This window comes from Manduca sexta, chromosome 6 (assembly GCF_014839805.1).
Source record: "Manduca sexta isolate Smith_Timp_Sample1 chromosome 6, JHU_Msex_v1.0, whole genome shotgun sequence".
Classification (NCBI taxonomy): Eukaryota; Metazoa; Arthropoda; class Insecta; order Lepidoptera; family Sphingidae; genus Manduca; species Manduca sexta.
In genome coordinates this window covers 5121550-5140316 of record NC_051120.1, presented here as the reverse complement: position 1 = coordinate 5140316, position 18767 = coordinate 5121550, and the positions used below count along the sequence as shown (strand labels likewise).

General features: G+C 37.2%; 1 protein-coding gene across 1 annotated transcript; it reads right to left on the bottom strand.

The window, feature by feature from the left end:
- Positions 1–15286: 15286 nt before the first annotated feature.
- LOC119192623 lies at positions 15287–17929 on the bottom strand. Its single transcript, XM_037446432.1, has 4 exons — positions 17270–17929; positions 16843–16920; positions 16060–16207; positions 15287–15484 (listed from the first exon to the last, which is right to left on the bottom strand). Exons 1-4 carry the CDS (start codon positions 17927–17929, stop codon positions 15309–15311), a joined length of 1062 nt encoding a protein of 353 aa, XP_037302329.1. The 3' UTR covers positions 15287–15308.
- Between the last annotated feature and the right edge of the window lie 838 nt (positions 17930–18767).

Below are 18767 nucleotides of genomic sequence, written 5' to 3'. Positions count from 1 at the left end.
CGTACCAGCACAAATATCACTATTGCATTACCCGCCAGCCTTAGACAGATATAATAAAAAAAAAAAGAAAAACAAGTTGTAAGGTTCCATTGTAAAAGTACAAATTTCCGAACGAAGTGTTAAGTGTTATTTGTCAGATGTCATTATTAATTATTATTATGTTGGCCATACATGCATTCAAATTTGACAGTTACAAAAAAAAAAAAAAATAAGGGTAATAAAAAGAAAGGTAATAACACTGACTACTGTAAAAAAAAGGTTCGGAAATAAAATTAAAAATACTAAACGCGAAGTCAATATAGTCTGCGTGGTTTTGTGCTCGTTTTCGACGTTCCGATAGCACCACCACCGGTTTGGCGCGCAGGCGAAGAGGTGGCCGTTGCCTTGGGATACTTCGCTGTAAGCACCTTCAATTCGTCGCAAGAAGTTATCTTCAGGCGGTTACCATCTGGCACCTTGACAACTATAACACCGTCTTGAGACCAACATGCACGCATCCCGAAATGCTGTCGAGCTTTGGCGAAAGCCAGCTGCCTAGGTCGAGTCAGAAACTCCTTCACAGAAACGGATGATCCCTTAAGCTTAGTTTTAGCCCTCCAAACTGAAGATCGTTGGTCAAGCTTGGTGAACCTGACTAGAATTGGCCGAGGATGATCTTTGCTGGGTGTTCCGATTCTATGACAAGCTGAGATATGAACCGCAGATAAATCTTTTAAAGTCATGGAGTTATGGAGTATGTTCATAATAGCCGAGGTACAATCTTCCTTTGCCTCTTCCGTCACTCCAAGGAAGAGAAGAGATTTCCGGCGGTGCCTGGTCTCCAAGGCGTCAACGGTGCGGGTGCATTCTGTGATTTGCTGCCTTAGTAGTCCGAGCATATTGTACACCAACTCCCTGAAGGTCCGAAACTCTTCGGCAACGCGTGAAATGGTGTCCTTGGCTGTCCCTCCAGACTGCAGTTGTGCCTCCAATTCAGCCATTCTCCGCGAGAAGCTCTCTTCTAGCTTATTCTGGGTGCTCTGAATGTCAGCAAGTTGCGACATGGTTTTCGGTATAAACTTTACTTTAGACCAAGTGTGAAGTGATACGCTGGCAGGTGTATGCTTATGTATCTGTTACATAAAGTGCAATAAATATGTGTACTGCAACTTTAATAAACTGAGTACGTATAGAGTAATTTTTGTTCCCTATTATTAAATGATTCTATGTATATATTTAATTAAATATGGAACTTCGTGCAATAAACAATAAACTTAGTAAATTTTTCCCTAAAAGTTGACTACACAATTTTCTTCTGCAATCTATACAGGCGAAGGGGAAGAGACGTGCTGGGCGAAGTAAAAAATCCTGGCTGAGAAACATCCGGGAGTGGACCGGTATCACCTCTGATGAACACCTGTTCCGCCTGACCAATGATAAAGAGAAATACAAGAAGCTGACGGCTAACCTTCAACTATGAAGAGGCACTTAAAGACGACTGGAAAAATATATAGCGGGACTTTTATCCCGGAAAACTCCTTACGGCGGGCGCAGCCGCGAGCAAAAGCTAGCAATACAATAAAAAAACACTTAACCAAAGCTTTGAAAATAGACTACAAAATCCAAAATAAACAAAATTGTTTATTCTAAATATACATACATAAGAGTCTATTAAGGGGATATCAAATAAAATGAATCATGATGGGACGCAGCGGGTCCGGTCACGTGACCGCTTGATTAGTTCCCAGATTCTTTGCATTTTCAATATGCTTGCATCACGTCACTTTCATTTCAATATCTACACACATAAAAGCTACAATCGCTTGAGATTGATTAGTTTCTTCTTACTAATCTTGACATTCAAAATCAGTTTTTAAGTTTGTGTGTTAGAGTTGGTTTTTAAAGTGTTTGGTTTGTAAGGGTTGGTAATCCTATGTGGAGAATCAAATTAGTTGACCGCCCGCTGTTTTTGCTACTCAACACAATAGATTCAGTGGAAAATGGACGCGCGCCAACGAAATTACCTCGGACGTCTTGTAGTTCAAGCTTTTTGTTGTTTTAGTTAGTTGATTGCATTACTGTTTATATTTGTCACTTAGATACAGTAAAAATACTCTTTATTGCTATTGAAAAATAATTGACGGCAACTTTTTTGTGAAAACATTTTTATATTTATTTTTAATATCGCCTAAAACGGCGGTAGCTTAATTAGTAATAGAACGGACTACTAGGAAATATGCTAATATTCGCATTAAAAATCATGATATGAAAAAATATGAAGTATTTTATATTGATGTTTTGTTATTTCACGATAAATCAAGCACATAAGTGAAAAAAAAATTATATTACAATCTTCCCAATGTCCGCACTATATAATCTTAAAACTCTCTTTGAGATGTGACTGTTGTGCTTATATTAAATAGCGCTTGAGGCAAGAGATTTATAAAATTATCAAATACTAGCTGACCCGACAGACGTTGTCCCGACTATGAATTTGCAGCGCACATTCTGTCAATCGATGAAATTAACTTTTCTTAACTTTTCTAACGTTCCGCTCAACTTCCTTAAATTTTTTTCTTTCACAAGATCCTTCTCCTTTTTTTTTTTTTGTTTCGCGTAGAATGTCCCTTATTACTACCGCCTAGCCTTCGTGGGGGGCGACAGCGATTATGCTGGGGTAACCGTGCCTTACGACCCGGCGTTGGGCCGCCCGGATTTGATGGTGACCTTCGGGCGACCGCCGGGCCGAGTCCCTAACCCTATATACAACTTAACCTATGCACGGCCTACCAGCTAAAACTCCGCGGTGGCCCACTTCGGCGCATTAGGGACGGCTGCGGGCTTCCTCTGACGTTGAAGTGTCTAGTCTGCGACCGCAGCCGCCCCTGCGCGGTGCCGCCTTGCGGCCCGTCTCCTATGGGGGGGGGGGCTCAGAAGCCCCCGCGCACCGAAGGACGCCCTCGGCGTCTACGGCAGCGTGAGGCCAACTACACACACTGCCGTCCAACCCGGGGGTCAACCGACAAATGTGCAAAGATGCACAGAAATGCACTAGGGCGGACAGCCCCCTGCTGCCCGCCGACGACCCCCTTCGTGGCCCCTATTAGTCGCCTCTTACGACAGGCAGGGGATACCGTGGTGGAATTCTCCAAACGCCCCCATTCCACAGGGCGGGAAGATCCTTCTCCTAACAATAACAAACACAACAAAAACAAATAGTGAAATCGGTCCAGCCGTTCACGCGTGATGGCGTGACCAAGGGAAATAGGGATTCATTTTTATATACATAGATAGATTGAAATCTCCTAGCCTATTCTCATTCCCCAACTTCACGTACCCATTATATAAAACCCAATAAAACCCACAAACTAAAATGGTAGGTAAAATTTACGACATACATTCGCATAACGTAAGAGATTGAATTAACAATGTAATCCTGTAATCCGGCTGTAAAAGATTGTGGCGTGCACTTTATGTTATATTTAGTAATATCTGTCAAAACCTAATACTATAAAATGGCTTTGTAGCATGATTCTCAGTTGACGACTTTATGCGGCTATCTTAAGGCATGTTTTGTAGTGCAAGCGATGTAAAGATTGGTGAATTAAATGACGTCATAAAAATTTAAAACAGGAATGCTATAAAATCAAAGGTTTTTGTGGATGTAGTAATAATTACTAACAAGACTGATGTTTCGTAACCGTGGTTTATAATAATATAAACGTTTTCTATATAATTCGCTTCTGGTGGTATACGTGTAGGAGCATAAATTATTCAAATTCGCACACATTGCCGCCAAGTAAATGGATCAAGTCCAATGGCCAATGGGACGCCATGCGCCCGCGCCATCTAGCGGACAGTGCAGTAACCAAAGTTTGGTGCATCGATGGTGGCACGTTCCCCAACGCGCTTAATTAATGTGAATAACTGAAAGTTTAGATGCCCGAGGACTCAAAATCCTCATATTGTGTGTATTAACTTTGTGTAGTATCCTGTTAATGCTACAAGTATAACGGCACACCAAGGCGGGTTTGCTGATATCGTGTGGCAGATGTGAGTACTTGCATGCGTTTCCATTGTTACGCGAATATTCGTTTATATCCCTATGTACCGTCACGATACAACGGATCAATAAGTTCATCTCTATTGTGTAGCTTCAAATCATGTTGGTTGACAAGGCGCCTTATAACAATAAGGTGTATAGAGAGAAAAAGCTATTCATAAAGTAATTACACCGTGACTTTACATTCGTTTTGGACCGGAGAATTTTAAATTCTGTATCAATACTATCTACTATCATTATTACATTACTATCATTATCAAACTTGGACGAGCGAAAAATAATAGTATCAAAAACTATTTTTTTCGGTCCTACAATTCGTTCTAAGTAAACACAATATTTTGGTTCCAAAAAGACTATAAAATCACTGTGTATTTAAAGCTTATTGCTCGAGATATATTTACATAATTTAATACTTTTATCCATTACGAAATTCATAAAATTATATCTATATAATATATTTATCGACACAATTCACAAACAAATCTTTTAGTGGATGTAAAACCCGATCGTCGGTAAACGGACCCCATCTGCTGCGAAGGGTTAAAACTGTTATGTGGCTATTGCGAATAATGAGGAGTGTTTAAAAGAAATTTACACTCCCCGGGGTGGTTTTGTCACGCTCCTGTTTGAGGGTTAAAAATTGCTTATCCTGCACCGAATGAGTTCCAGTTAAATGATAATTTTCCCTTTTTTTGGAAATATTTTCTTTTATTTCGTATCTAAACCAAGTGAGGTAATAAATTATTATGACTCTTACAGACTGCGCATCATTTTGTCTCTTGCAATAGTAAATGAAATAAATTATTCTTCCTCCTTTTAACCCACTCCAATGTAGAGTTGGTGCAAAACACTTTTCCAAGTATGTCACAAAAAGAATTTGCCTTCATTTTAACGACCGCCTGACGTCATCCCGCTTTAGAATCCAATCCCTGACGATTAATAATGTTCACCCACACAAAATATTACCCGACTTGGAATTCGAACCCAGAACCTCTAGCCCACAACCTTAACTGGCACTAAACTAACGAGAAGCTACTAAATGTACCCTAAGAACTAATATAAGACCCATACTTAATGTTACATAATGACTTGGTTTACAATAAACTGAAACAGTTTACGACCTATAAGAAGGGATTTCAAATTATTACGGACATGAACGGCAAATTAGCCGACTGGTGATGTAGGCCATTAAGTATGAAGATATTATGGTTTACGAGAGAGAGAAACATTGTAATGTGCCCCTAACTCGAGAAATTACAGTGGAACGACGCCACATGTAATGTCAAGATTATAATAATATCAGCGCTATATACTGTCGCATTGCTGGGCACAGGCTTCCTCTACTACTGAGAGGGATTAGGTCTTAGTCCACAACGCTGCCCTTGTACGAATTGGCAGACTTCACATACCCTCAAAATTCTTGGAAAATTTCTCAGGTATGCAAGTTTCCTCACGATGTTTTCCTTCGCCGTTATAGCAAGTGATAATTCACAAAGAATAATCACATAATTTTAGAAAAGTCACAGGTGCGTGCCCTTGGATTTTGAACCTGCGGACATTCGCCTCGGCAGTACTTTCCGTAAGGAAGGTGTTTCTCATCAACTTTATGCCATGTGTGTTCCATACCATGATGCGATAGGCGAGGCTATCGCCATATCGAGCACAGATTTTAGACTCTGGGCTGAAACAAATCAGGGGAGAAGTAGTATATTCGAACCCGGAGCAATGTCGTAGCACGCTCACAATACATTACCACCGGGGGTGGGTTTTATAATACTTATAATTTTAATCAGGACTACCATGTGCCAATATCCAATATGCGAAGTCATCACACTTAAACTGAAGTACAGTTTCCCAAGACTCTAGAGTTACTTTTGAACCTAACATTAGGAAAGCGCTTGGAACGAATATTTGCCATTAGAAGCACCTTGGAATCGAACGTTTGATCAAATTTATTCCAATGGTTAGTGCTGTTGGTTCGTTAAAATCACATCATATTACGTTAATCTCTTTCATGGTAATAGAATGAAACATTTTAAAGTTAAAGATTTTAGATCAATAACCATTGATGTAAGGCAAATATTTGAGAAAAAAAAATGTAATATTTCCAATTGGGAAGCGTAGATTAATTGTAAAAACTAAAAATAATATAATGATTTCTTATCTTTACATGAATGTTATCAAAAGAAAAACTAGTTTTGGCATTTCATCGCGACTATCTTCATGGTCAGGGACGGACTGATTGTTGTTCTTTCGAAAAAACTTACAATATTTATTTACATTTAACAATACTCATTCGACAAAAAAACCAGCTTGAATATTCTTGAAAAATCTTTTCCCTGGACCTTTTTTATAACGGTATAAAAGTAAGTGGAAAACGTAATGTACTATTACTTATTATAACATCTTGTATATGCGCGAGAGGACAAACAAGCCCTATGTTTGTATCCGTAGCACTTAGCCGATTATCGCCGGGGGCTACAAGCCATGTTTGGACTAAGGATGTTTCATTAAAGCTATGGATACCTTCAGCCCGTGCCTTCAGCTTAATAAAACATGCATATATGGCTTAGAATATTTCTATATTAAAACGGAATTTATTTCTTCAAGTCTTTTGGATTGTATCATCATCAGCCGGATGTCCATTGCTCAACATGGGCCTCCCCCAAAGATTTCCTGATCGATCTATTAGAAGCGGCTCACATCCAGCGACCTCCTGCGACTTTTACGAGGTCAACTGTCAACTTCGTGAGAATAATAATCTATATATTATCTTCGCATACCACTGATTTCTTAAAAAAAATAATTTCGAACTCTAAAATCCCCACGTTATTGAAGGTAATGTAAAAATATATACTCACGGCTCCATTTCCAAAAGACAAGCATTAAGGATGTCACAATGGTATAATAATGGTCATAAATGTAGAATCTGACTCAATAAATAATTTCGACTTTGATTGATCGCGCGTGTGGCCAGTTACCCTTACCGGCTACTGTTACAAACATAACATGACATTCGAACATGCGATAATCAACTCTACACAAATAAAATAAGGTGGTGATGGATGCATATGTTAGCTGTAATAGCCGATAGGGAGCAATAGCGTTTTATTTCTTCAACTCATTTGTTCTCGTCTGAATAAAACATAAGAAAAAACCTATTGGAGAAAAATATAGCTCGTGTGATATTTGGACGGTCGAATCGCTGTTTTGAGTATAATGGACATATAGTTCAAGTAAAAATTTTGTTTTTATCAAGTATAGAGTGAAAACTTTTCCGGGATAAAAAGCCTATAGCGCGCAGTGCTTATGTAGCTTAGTGAAAATTAAATTAAAATCGGTTTTGTAATTCTTGAAATTAGCGCGTTTAATCTCTTCAGCTTTATATTAGTATAGATAGATATCATATAAAAAATAATTATTTTTCATTCTCTATATTTGGTTTAGTTTCACTTTATACAGGGTCGTTTTGATATTGTATTAATAAATGAAACTGCATACTCGACTTTACCTCTGGCTAGCATTGTGCCAAAAATCATCTATGCAGAATGAATATTTTCACCAGAAATACCCGTTTTATATTTGAAATAAATTTATCAATTTGTAATAAATTATTACATAAACTGCCAAATAACTGCTAACTTTAATAAATATGTTTTACTTCATACATTTCTAAAGGCATCAAATATCAACATATCCTCAAAGAGAATCAAACCTATCCAATACACATAGACCTCTGCCAGGTCCAGGATACCAATAATTAGTACTAAATCGACAGATCAAGTCAAACTGGACTGGATTACAAACATCGAGCATCACAAAATAGCCAATTAACACAGACCTCTGTCATGTCCAAATCATCAATACATCGTACTAAACTAACAGCTCAAAGTAAACTGGATATATGTAACATCCACGTATGAAATACATTACAAACATGGTTATTGAGTTAGTAAACAGAGATTGGCCAAAGAGATTGCGTGATGAAATTAAACGATAAACACGCTTTGATATTCCATAAGGTCAGCTCATACCAAGCTTTGGGATGTAGCTTTATGAACCTTAAACCACTATAATTTCGGTTCGTTTTCGTACGAAATTTAATCGTCCGATATCGTACGTATTAGCGCGACGCTTAATTCTAGAAATCGATGTACGGTAGTGGCTCAAATATAATAAATAATAATATCAGCCCTATATTATACAGGGTGTCCCAGAAAATAGTGTCAAGCGGAGGTCCAAAGATAGAGCACCCCTTGGGGTGTCCGAATCACCCCCATGTATGTTCCGCGATTTTTTATAGTTTTCGAGTTATGAATATTTTTCTGAATTATTGAGAATTTTCGATTTGAACAATTAAATATTTTTTTTAAAATTAGAAGGTTTCTTCATTATTTTTTTGTTACAACAAAATTTTCTATAGATGTACTTTTTTGTTAAAAAGAATCGGCTATAATATTAATATTAACATTAAAATTATAGCTTTGCACTCACATCGCACCGCTCGGTGTGTACAATCCGAAAAGCCTCGGAAAATTCGCGCGATGCCAAACCGTTTATGGACTTTCCGAAGTTTCGCCTTTTGTGTTATCTGAATAGCTTATAAAGCGCATTGAACAGGAATCTTTATATTGAAGCGCCTCGTAAAAAGTTTTCTCATTATTTTGGTATTTAGTGCTATAAAAAACTGATATAATTAACTTGGATTGTCTTGTAACATTTAAGACAAAACGGGCATGCAAATAACCTGAAGGTAAATTAGGGTTACCTGTTACACATCAAACACGTTAAGATTTCGTCAGCATCATCAGGATTTGTCGTTTGTCAGAGAAGAGGTCGTATTTTTTCAAGCAATTTTCTTAATTGAACTTAAGGAAAAAGTTTTTGCTCGCGACAATTTCAGGCCGTAGTTTTTATTCTATTATTTGACTAAGATTTCATCCGCATCAGCAGGATTTTTTGTTTGTCAAAGGTATGATTTGCAAGTAATTTTCTTCATACAACTTGAGGAAAAGTTTCTGTTCGTGTCAATTTCGGGCCTTAGTTTTTATTCAACTTATTGACAAGGCGAACAAGACTACCGCCTTATGGAAAATGACGCAATCTGAACTTTGAATTGCAAAACACCGCCTAGTATTGCCCTGATAGGTCTATAATAACCATCAATATATAATAGAGACGAAGGATTTTTATAAACCGATTCCTGCTAGCTTCCCTGTATGTAGAATTTATATAGATTCTAATAATTATTATTACAACGATTTGCGGACCGCATTCATAGTACCTATATGTTGTGTCGGGTTTCCTAGGAAAATGTTACCTTTCATCACTTATATATACTACGTTATATCGAAGTCAGCACCAAGTCCCACGCTTCTTACACTCATAACCATAGCATTCAGTGCACATATCTTCATAGCGATTAAAACAGAAAATCAAAAATTATACGCCATTCAACCAAACATAAATAAAGATAACTTTCATGTATTATGAGAAGACATCAAAAAACATTCACGTGTCGCGGTTAAATTTAACCGTTAAACGGTTAGTGGCAGTAACGCGGGTAGTTAGGAATATTTTATGCGCCAGCTTTAACTGTTGTGCGTCACGTTCGCCAGGAGTTTACTACACGCGAATAAATTTAATAGTTTTGATTGTTAAATTTTGATTCCCGTTGGCGGTACTTACCTATATAAAAGGACTGTTATAGTATAGGACAGGTCAGAAGGTTAAATTACTCTTTATTGCTGATATTAGAATATTTAAAAAGGTACCAACTTACTAATATTATAGTTACGAGTTTTTAACATGTTGCTTTTTTCCAAAATTCAGAAACAGCCAAAAGGATTTGGATATTCAATTTGCTCCCGTGGGAAATATAGGGAATTCTTAATAAAACTTTTAAATAGATTTTGGTGTCCTGCAATTACGGATCACTGTAGTGATTTAGGGATTTTTGTATCGGTAAATGATTTTACGCGGACGAACTCGCGAGCTACGCTTGGTAAGTAATAAAGTTTGCACACAACAACACAACATCACGCATTTTATCCCCGAAGGGGTATGCAGAGGCGCAACCATGGCACCCACTTTTCGCCAAGTGTGTTCCGTCCCATGATGTGATAGGGGGCGAGCCTATCGCCATATCGGGCACAAATTCCAGACTCCGGGCTGATACTGAGCAGAAAAACCCAAATATCACTTTGCCCGACCCGGGATTCGAACCCAGGACCTCAGAGCGCTGCCGTACCGATAAATAAAGTTTGCGTATGTTCAAAAAATATTTTCACACACACTCACGCTTTTTATCCCCGAAAATATTGGTAAAAGCGCAACTGGTACATCCACTTTCGTTCCGAAAGCGTAAATCACTCACCCGAAAGTCCAGTGTGTATAAGCCATAACGTGGTGTCAGGTAAAAAAAAAACCGTAACAAACTAGCACATAGTACTCAATAACAACAGGACATTGTTAATCATTCAAAATATAATAATTCAAATACTATTATGCTGGCAATTCACATAATATTATAAAGAGGCTTTGTGTTTGCCTATGCAACCTCAACATGTTCCGCAATCTATATCTTCTATCTATACTTATAATAAATCTGTAGAGAGGTCAATTCTGTACATGAAATATATTTCCAAAATAACTATCAGGGGGTGATTAGGGATCAATACTGATGCCAAAAATGCAATTAGTAAAATTTTTGTCTGTCTGTCTGTCTGTATAACCGTTATAGAAACAAAAACTACTCGACGGATTTTAACGAAACTTGGTACAATTATTTGTCATACTCCTGTGCTGGTTATAGTATACTTTTCATCACGCTACAATTAATAGGAGCAGAGCAGTGAAGGGAAATGTTGGGAAAACGGGAGAAGTTACTCCATTTTTAAGCTTCCGTCGCGTGTGCAACCTTAATGGTTAAAGCTACACAGAAATCATGTATGACGGAAATGTTCTCCTTAAAATGATGTAAAAAATATCCCACGACAGCATATGTCTATCTTTTATGGTTGACTCACAATAACACGTGTAACTCCCGATAGCTTAGCAGTTCGAAGCTTTCTCATTATATTTGTCAAATATTGTTAAATATTCCATAAAAAAGAATCAGAGAAATCGGTATAGAAACACCAAAGTTATACATGAAATACGCTAATAATAAGCCATCATGCGTGAATACTGAATCATGCTATAAGGATTATTTTTGTATATATATAAGGTCGCGAACGCACAGGCAGGCGGCTTGCTTGGCACCTAGAGGCTAGCGAATCACCTAGCGAGTAGCTTCGTAAAACGAACATTCTCGAACGTTCGCGACCGGCTCCATTTTTGAAGTCCGAAATCCACGCGGGCGAAGCTGCGAGCGGAAGCTAGTATCTAAATAAAACTATATTCACAGACGCTGAAAACTGGCAACATTAATGTGACACGTAATGCATACCTGTCGAATGGGTACAGACATCCATAAATCATATATTTTGCATAGAGAAATACAGGAGTTCATCGGATCCACAGATATGGTTCGCGTTAACTTTAGACGGGACATCGAGCTGTAAGTATAGAGTAGCAGTGAAGGGTGAAATTTTTCGAAAGGTAACCCAACTCAACACATAGTTTTTTTATTGCTTTGAATGACGAGACGAGCTTGCCGTTCGTCTGATGGTAAGCGGTACAACCGCCAATAAACAGTAGAAAAACCATCCATCAGCTTGAATTTCAAAGTATTTTATGTCTTATTGTGTCCAGTAGTTCACTGGCTACAAAACGTAGGTACTAATATGCATCTGCAGATCGCAGGCTTCATTCATCATTAGAAATCATAATAGATTTTACATAAATTAGGAAAGGGAAGCCGACTGGAATCGGGTTGTATGGACCCTTTAACGCCGTAGAGCAGGCGTATTGTTTTTTACATTAGAATAAATATGGACAGTTTTTGACATCATAATTTATTTTTAAGCTAGGTTTCGCTCGTCTGAAAAAGTTTTCAGGGATAAAAATTAGCTTATAGCACTCACTCACTCAGTAATGTGGCTTCCTATTTGTGAAAAAAAATCAAAATCAGTTTAGTAGTTCCTGAGATTAACGCGTTCAAACAAACTCTTCAGCTTTATATGTTAGTATAGATATACTACCAATTACATAATTTAAATAATTAAAAACATATTTAAAAATATTAAATTCCAATACAGTATTAAACACAGTCTATCAAAATTCGTAGCTCGCGCGCCATCTTTAAGGAAATGCAAGAGTTGGGTTCCGTACGTCGAATGGAACTTACGACTAATACGTAGTTTTCAGCGCCGGGAAAACTTCCAGAATTTAATATTGTTTATGACACGTTTGCTTTACATTCCTGTTTATCCCGAACTTGGCTTGCATAAGGAATTTCTTATTCCTTGGTAAGTTAAGAAAGTTATATAGCTTTTACTCAGAGCTTTTACTGAAAGGAATACGAGATTGTAAATAATGATATGTTTAGATTATTTATAATAAAACCTTTGCTTGCAGGTTAAAATTATTTTGGAGATGAAAAATTAACTATAGTACTCACAGGAAAAATGTTTATTATTGGTGCAAAGATTTTTAGAATCGGAGCATCAATTATATAATAAAATATAATTATAACATCATAATAAAACCAGCCCTATATTATATATATATATATATAACACTGCTGAGTACGGGCCTTCCCTACTAATAAGGTTCAGATTAGTCTATCACGCTGGCCTAGCGTGGTTTGGCAGATCGATTACTTATTTATGACTGTGAAGTCCTTATTATGCAGAATTCCCAGGTATGTAGGTTTTCTCACGCCGTTTTCATTTATCGTTAAAAATTGACGATAATTGATAACTTTTAAAGCCAGTGGTGTCTTGAACCTGCGGACATTAGTCTTAACAGTTATCCATTTCACTAGTCTATCGTGCAAGAATTAGAAATTAGTTTAAAATATTTCTTATCCTTTTACAAATGTTCGACGAGGAAATAAAATACAAAAATAAAATTACTAACGTTAGTTTTCATTTTTATTTTCCATACACTCGATCACACACGTATGTACATAGTATAACGCCTTTCTTCTCTTCTTTCAGCCTTTCGGCTGGTAGAGTAAAAAATTAAATGATTTTCTTTTGACAATATATTTTAAATACTAACAAAAGACCAAAAACTACTAATTATAAAACTAGTGCTATATATCGTTAAAATAATATCAAATAAAAAAGCATGTTCTATACCTCTACACAACTTATAATTTGCCAGCTATGTTAAGTTCATACATATATTTTGTGTCTATCCCTACACGTGTACAAGACCCTTAAGCTTTCCAAAATCCATCGTACAACGGTTTAATTACCAACAATAGGTGATGCGTAAAATTAATCGCGGACAAACAGTTGTCTGTGGCCGAAGGCGGGTTTCTATTTAGATGTATTTTTTCGGAATGTTCGTGACAAGCTTTAGACCAACAGCGCTATTTATTTAGGGGAAAATTCGAAATCATTGCTCCGTCGTTGTACGGAATAATTGATTTGTTCAATAATACATTTATTAGTAGGTCTCTCATATGCGAGAGTCCACCTGGGTAGATACCACCGCAATGTCTATTTCTGCCGCCAAGCAGTAGTGTTTAGCGCCAAGCGATTTGAAGAGAATTGTAGCCAGTGTAACTACTGGACATGTAAAGACTTAACATCTCATGTCTCAGGTTGAGGAATCCAGTGGAATACCAAACAATACTTTGTAATTTAGAGTGTTGGATGGTGTTTCTACTGTTTATGGGCGGTCGTATCGCTTACCATCAGGCGAAAGGCAAACTCGCCAAGCAAGCAATGAAAATAAACAATTTTAAAGATCACAGTTTTTATAATACATTTATTTTATGAATGTTTACTTTGACAAATATTTCGCTAGTTATTACAAGGAGTCGTGTTAATTTTTACTTGTGTTAAAAAAAATAAAAAAAAAATTCCATGTTGGTGATAATTAGAAAAGTCTATCATTCATGGCTCCTCCTTTTTTGCTCTTCGGGATTATTGGAAATATTCACTGAAAAAAACTTAGAATCATGTATATAAATCTATATGTGCATTAAATAGTACCTTGTAATAGTGAGCCAGCATTTAAATATTAACAAGAGAGTTAATTATTTTATAAACAAATTAAATTCTAGTGTTATAACATAGTCACTCTTATAATTATAATTTTAACTACTATTCTTATAATATAAATAAAAAACGGTGTCTTTTAATGTAACCTTTATAATGAGACGACAGAGTAAAAAATGAAATTAACTACATTTTACGATATCTTTTAAATTCTAAGTAAAGATCAACCCCCTTATTTATAGACGTTATTTATCTAAGGACGGAGCATTGCTGTGATAACAAGTCTGTTTATCAGTGCTGACGGCATGGCAGCCTCCGCAGTGCATAGACATAGGGCCGTTGTGATTGGCTATTATTGAGATACAACTTGAATCTAGTTGGCTGTCAGATAACCAAAGCTGAACAAACAGCAAGCTGTCAGATAAACAAAGCTGAGAAACAGACTTGTTATAACAGCAATGCTCCGTCCTTAGATAAATAACGTCTATGAATAAGGAGGCAAGTTTACAACAAAGATGATACTTATTACTATTTAAAACTAGAATCAAATAAAACTAAGCTCCATTGGCGAAAGTTCTATATAACCCGATTTCTACCGGCTTCCCTTTAAAACTAAACTAACTAAAACGATATGCTGTGTCGGGTTTCCTTTCGGGATATTTCACCTTTCGCCACTGCTAAGCTCAAGTTAACGACATGAGAACCTACGAGGATCTACTCTTAAAACTAAGGGCAAACACAAATAAGCAAGCTCAGTGATGACATCAAGCTATTATTTCTACCTAAGGTCGATTATATAATAATATCAGCCCTGTATTATATACTGTTCCACTATTGGGCACGGGCCTCCTCTACTACTGAGAGGGATTAAGGCTTTAGTCCACCACGCTGCCGTAGTGCGGATTGGTAGACTTCACACACTGTCGAAATTCCTACAAAGACCTTCTCAGGTATGCAGGTTTCCTCACGATGTTTTCCTTCACCGTTAAAGCAAGCGATAATTCACAAAGAATACACACATAATTTTTAGAAAAGTCAGAGGTGTGTGCCCTTGTGTTTCGAACCTTCGGACATTCATCTCGGCAGTCCGTTCCACAACCAACTGGGCTATCGCCGCTCGGCTTTCTTTAAGGTCATTTAACGTGAAACTAAATGTTATTAAAGTGTGTAAACTGGATCGTGACAATGATGAAAGTGATGCAGGTGGAGATGATGCCTACAGGCACATCCATGTTTAACGGCACAGCACCAAACAGCACGAAGTTGAAGGGACGTCGCGTGACGTAATCAAGAGCCAACTCCAACTCGTAGCGCAGGGATTCGTCTGAAATCAAGATAATTTTTTGTATTTATTTATGGGCGGTCGTATCGCTTACCATCAGGCGGACGATAAGCTCGTCTCATCATTCGAAACAAAAAAAAAATACTAGCACTATATGGTGCACCTGATGGTAAGCGGTTAGCGGATTAAGGTCTAGATAGAAAGTCGACTGACGAGAGATGTTTACCCCTTACTAGTCGACATAATTATGCCGGCCTGTTTGAACCGGATATACAGGTTGATCCTGGTACGCGACGCATTTATTGGTACCAATATACACAGGCTGATTCCGGAATTTGATACATTTACGTAGGCCACTATGGCAGGTTATACAACACCTTGTATACGGTGGTCACTATCCGTTTACAAAATATATCTAACCACCTTTAGGGGTAAGCAGCTACCAACATGTTACCAGCTATCTAATAGAAGGCGAGCTTTTTGCCATTTACTTGGTACGATAACATTCAATACAATAAAATATAATATTATTACTAAATCAGGTCCATAAAGGCGATAGTCGTACCGTCAACATAATACGCCACTATAAAATGGCCTATATAAAATATAAATCTTACCGGAACAGCTAATAGCTTGTTTTAAGAGGGTTTTTTTTAACTTGGCCACTTCATGCCTTATCAGGTCAGCGATAACAGCTGGCAAACACACCAGAATGAACCCTTGGGTGACCTCAATCTGTAGCATTAATTTACTAAAGTCCCACGTCTGTAAAAAAAATAGATATAACATCACTTTATCCACAAAGGGGAAGGTAGAGGTTTAACCAGGGCACCCAGTTTTCGCCAAGTGCGCTCGGTCCCGTGATGTGATAGCGGGCGAGCCTATCGCCATATCGAGCTTGGATTCTAGATTGCGGGCTGATGCTGAATAGGAAAAATTCAATATCACTGCCTGGGATTCGAACCCTAGAACTCAGAGCGGTAGTTTAAAAGTCAAAAGAAGTAAAGCAGTCCTTTAAAATATCCTATAAAATATTACTAACTTTCACTCGCGACTCCGCCCATCTGAAAGTCGTTTCATGGAATTTAGATTCATAATAAAGCTATTTTATCTTTATATTAATCAATGTGACTGGGTTTTTCCATCTTAATAACAAAAATTCCTCAGTTTGCGGCGTGATGTCCTTCTCCTATTCCCTCTCCGGTTATGTCGGATTGCCGTCTCACCGGACTATGAGAGTAAAGGAACAGAAAGTGCACCTGTGTATTGCGCACACACTTGTGCACTATAATATATCCTTTGTACCCGGCTGATCGTTGAGATGACCCGCTGTGGCCGAATTTGGCTAGGAGCGACTCGATTCTTACATAAGCTAGTTTGTTATGGCAATATAGTATTACCTCAAGTAAAACACTGCCTATCAACTCGACGTCTAAAGTGATGAGCTTCGGCATACAGAAAATGATGATAATGGCCATCTAAAATAATTAGTACGTTTTGTTAATAGCAATAAATAAACGTGCACGACAAAGTGACTCCACAGCACCTGATGGTAAGTGAAGTGGGATCGAATAGAATTTCGACTGACGACAAATGATTATCGCTTGGCCGTCGACACAATTATGCCAGCCTGCTGAAATTGGATATACACAGGCTGATCGCTATCCATGCGGATATAAAACACCTGCTAATACAGTTAAAAATCCGTTAAGTAATAATATAATAATATTTTATTATATCAATTAAAATAAAGCTGAATTCGCCGCTCAAATAGAATAACTAGCAAGTATACATCGAGCATCAATAACACATAACCGATAAACCTACCAGATACTGCAACTCTTCTTCTATATCATGAAAGTTGTCGAGCAAGTTGTTATAGTCCAGCAGACATCGCCTCACTTCCTTGATGTTGTTCATCACATTATTCTTGTTCACAATATTAATCGGTATAGGGTTCCTCTCAAATCTTACTCTCAAAATTTTCATACGCACCAACAGAGTGTAGAAAATTACCACCGAAACAAAAGAATCTATTCTTTGGTTCAACAATGGTATATTATAAGATAATAAGGAATAAACATCTTCGTCCCCAGAATAATGGATAAAAAGAAACAATATTCTAAACAAAGTCATATAGGCGACTAAACACCTCACTTTGTTGTTGAAAATAGAACGGGATTTGATTCCCATCACAACATCAAGTGTTTCCAGAGAACGAAAATATCTAAAGATATAATCGTCAGCAGTTAACAAAGAAATGATAACACTCAATACGTATTCAATAGATCTGAACGGTATTAAAGGAAATGCGCCGTATGCAGAAACTACACACAGGACAATGCAATACAATAAATAAACACATTTCACGAATTTGCACGAACCAGTGTAAAAGTAATGAGCGGTTATGAATTTGAGTACTTTTATTAATCCTAATATTGAGACGTTTTTGTACCAAATATCCACTGCTTTTTTAAAGCTGGACATTTTGGTTAATGCTTCGATTTCTTTGGTGTTGTGGAATGTGTGGCGATCAAATAATGTAGGTACTATAACCAAATGGGTTTATAAAAGGCTATCATAGCATCAATATCAACATACTATATTTTACTGATGTTAATCTTTTTGCTGTACAACTATTTTTATATTCCTTTTATTATAATAAAAATTATATTACACAAGAAATCCTTCATCTAAATAATTTGCCACAGTTCTTATTTCGAATATAGATTTTAGGGTCTATGTTAAGTCAGGATTCTATTTTCGCTCTGTGGATTGGGGGCGTTTGGAGAATTCCACCACGGTATCCTCTGCCTGTCGGAATAGGCGACTAAAAATTAAGATTAATTAAGATTAAAAGGGGCCATCGGGGGGTCATCGGCGGGCAGCAGGAGGCTGTCCATCCTTAGTGTACATCGTACGCTTTTGCACATTCGGGTGACCCCCGGGATGGACGGCAGCGTGGAAGGTAGTGGACAGTGTCTTTCGGTGCGTGGGGGCTTAAGGTAGTAGTAATAAGGTACTTTCTCCGCGACACAAAAAAAAGAAAATAATGTCTATCTGTGAACAAATTTCAACTTATCTTATCTTAATTTTTCTTTGATTTTGTGTCTAATGCAAATACTTTGAACAAATAGATTACAGGTACTAACAACATATATAAAAAAACGCATTGAAAAAAATATTTTTATTTACATAATTGGAATACATTTAACATATCCGCACGAAAGCATACAATTAAGGACAGTCCTAGATAACTAATTAACGGCGGGGTAGTTATATAACTATTATGGCAATCTAAATGAATGACATGAAAAAAAAAGAT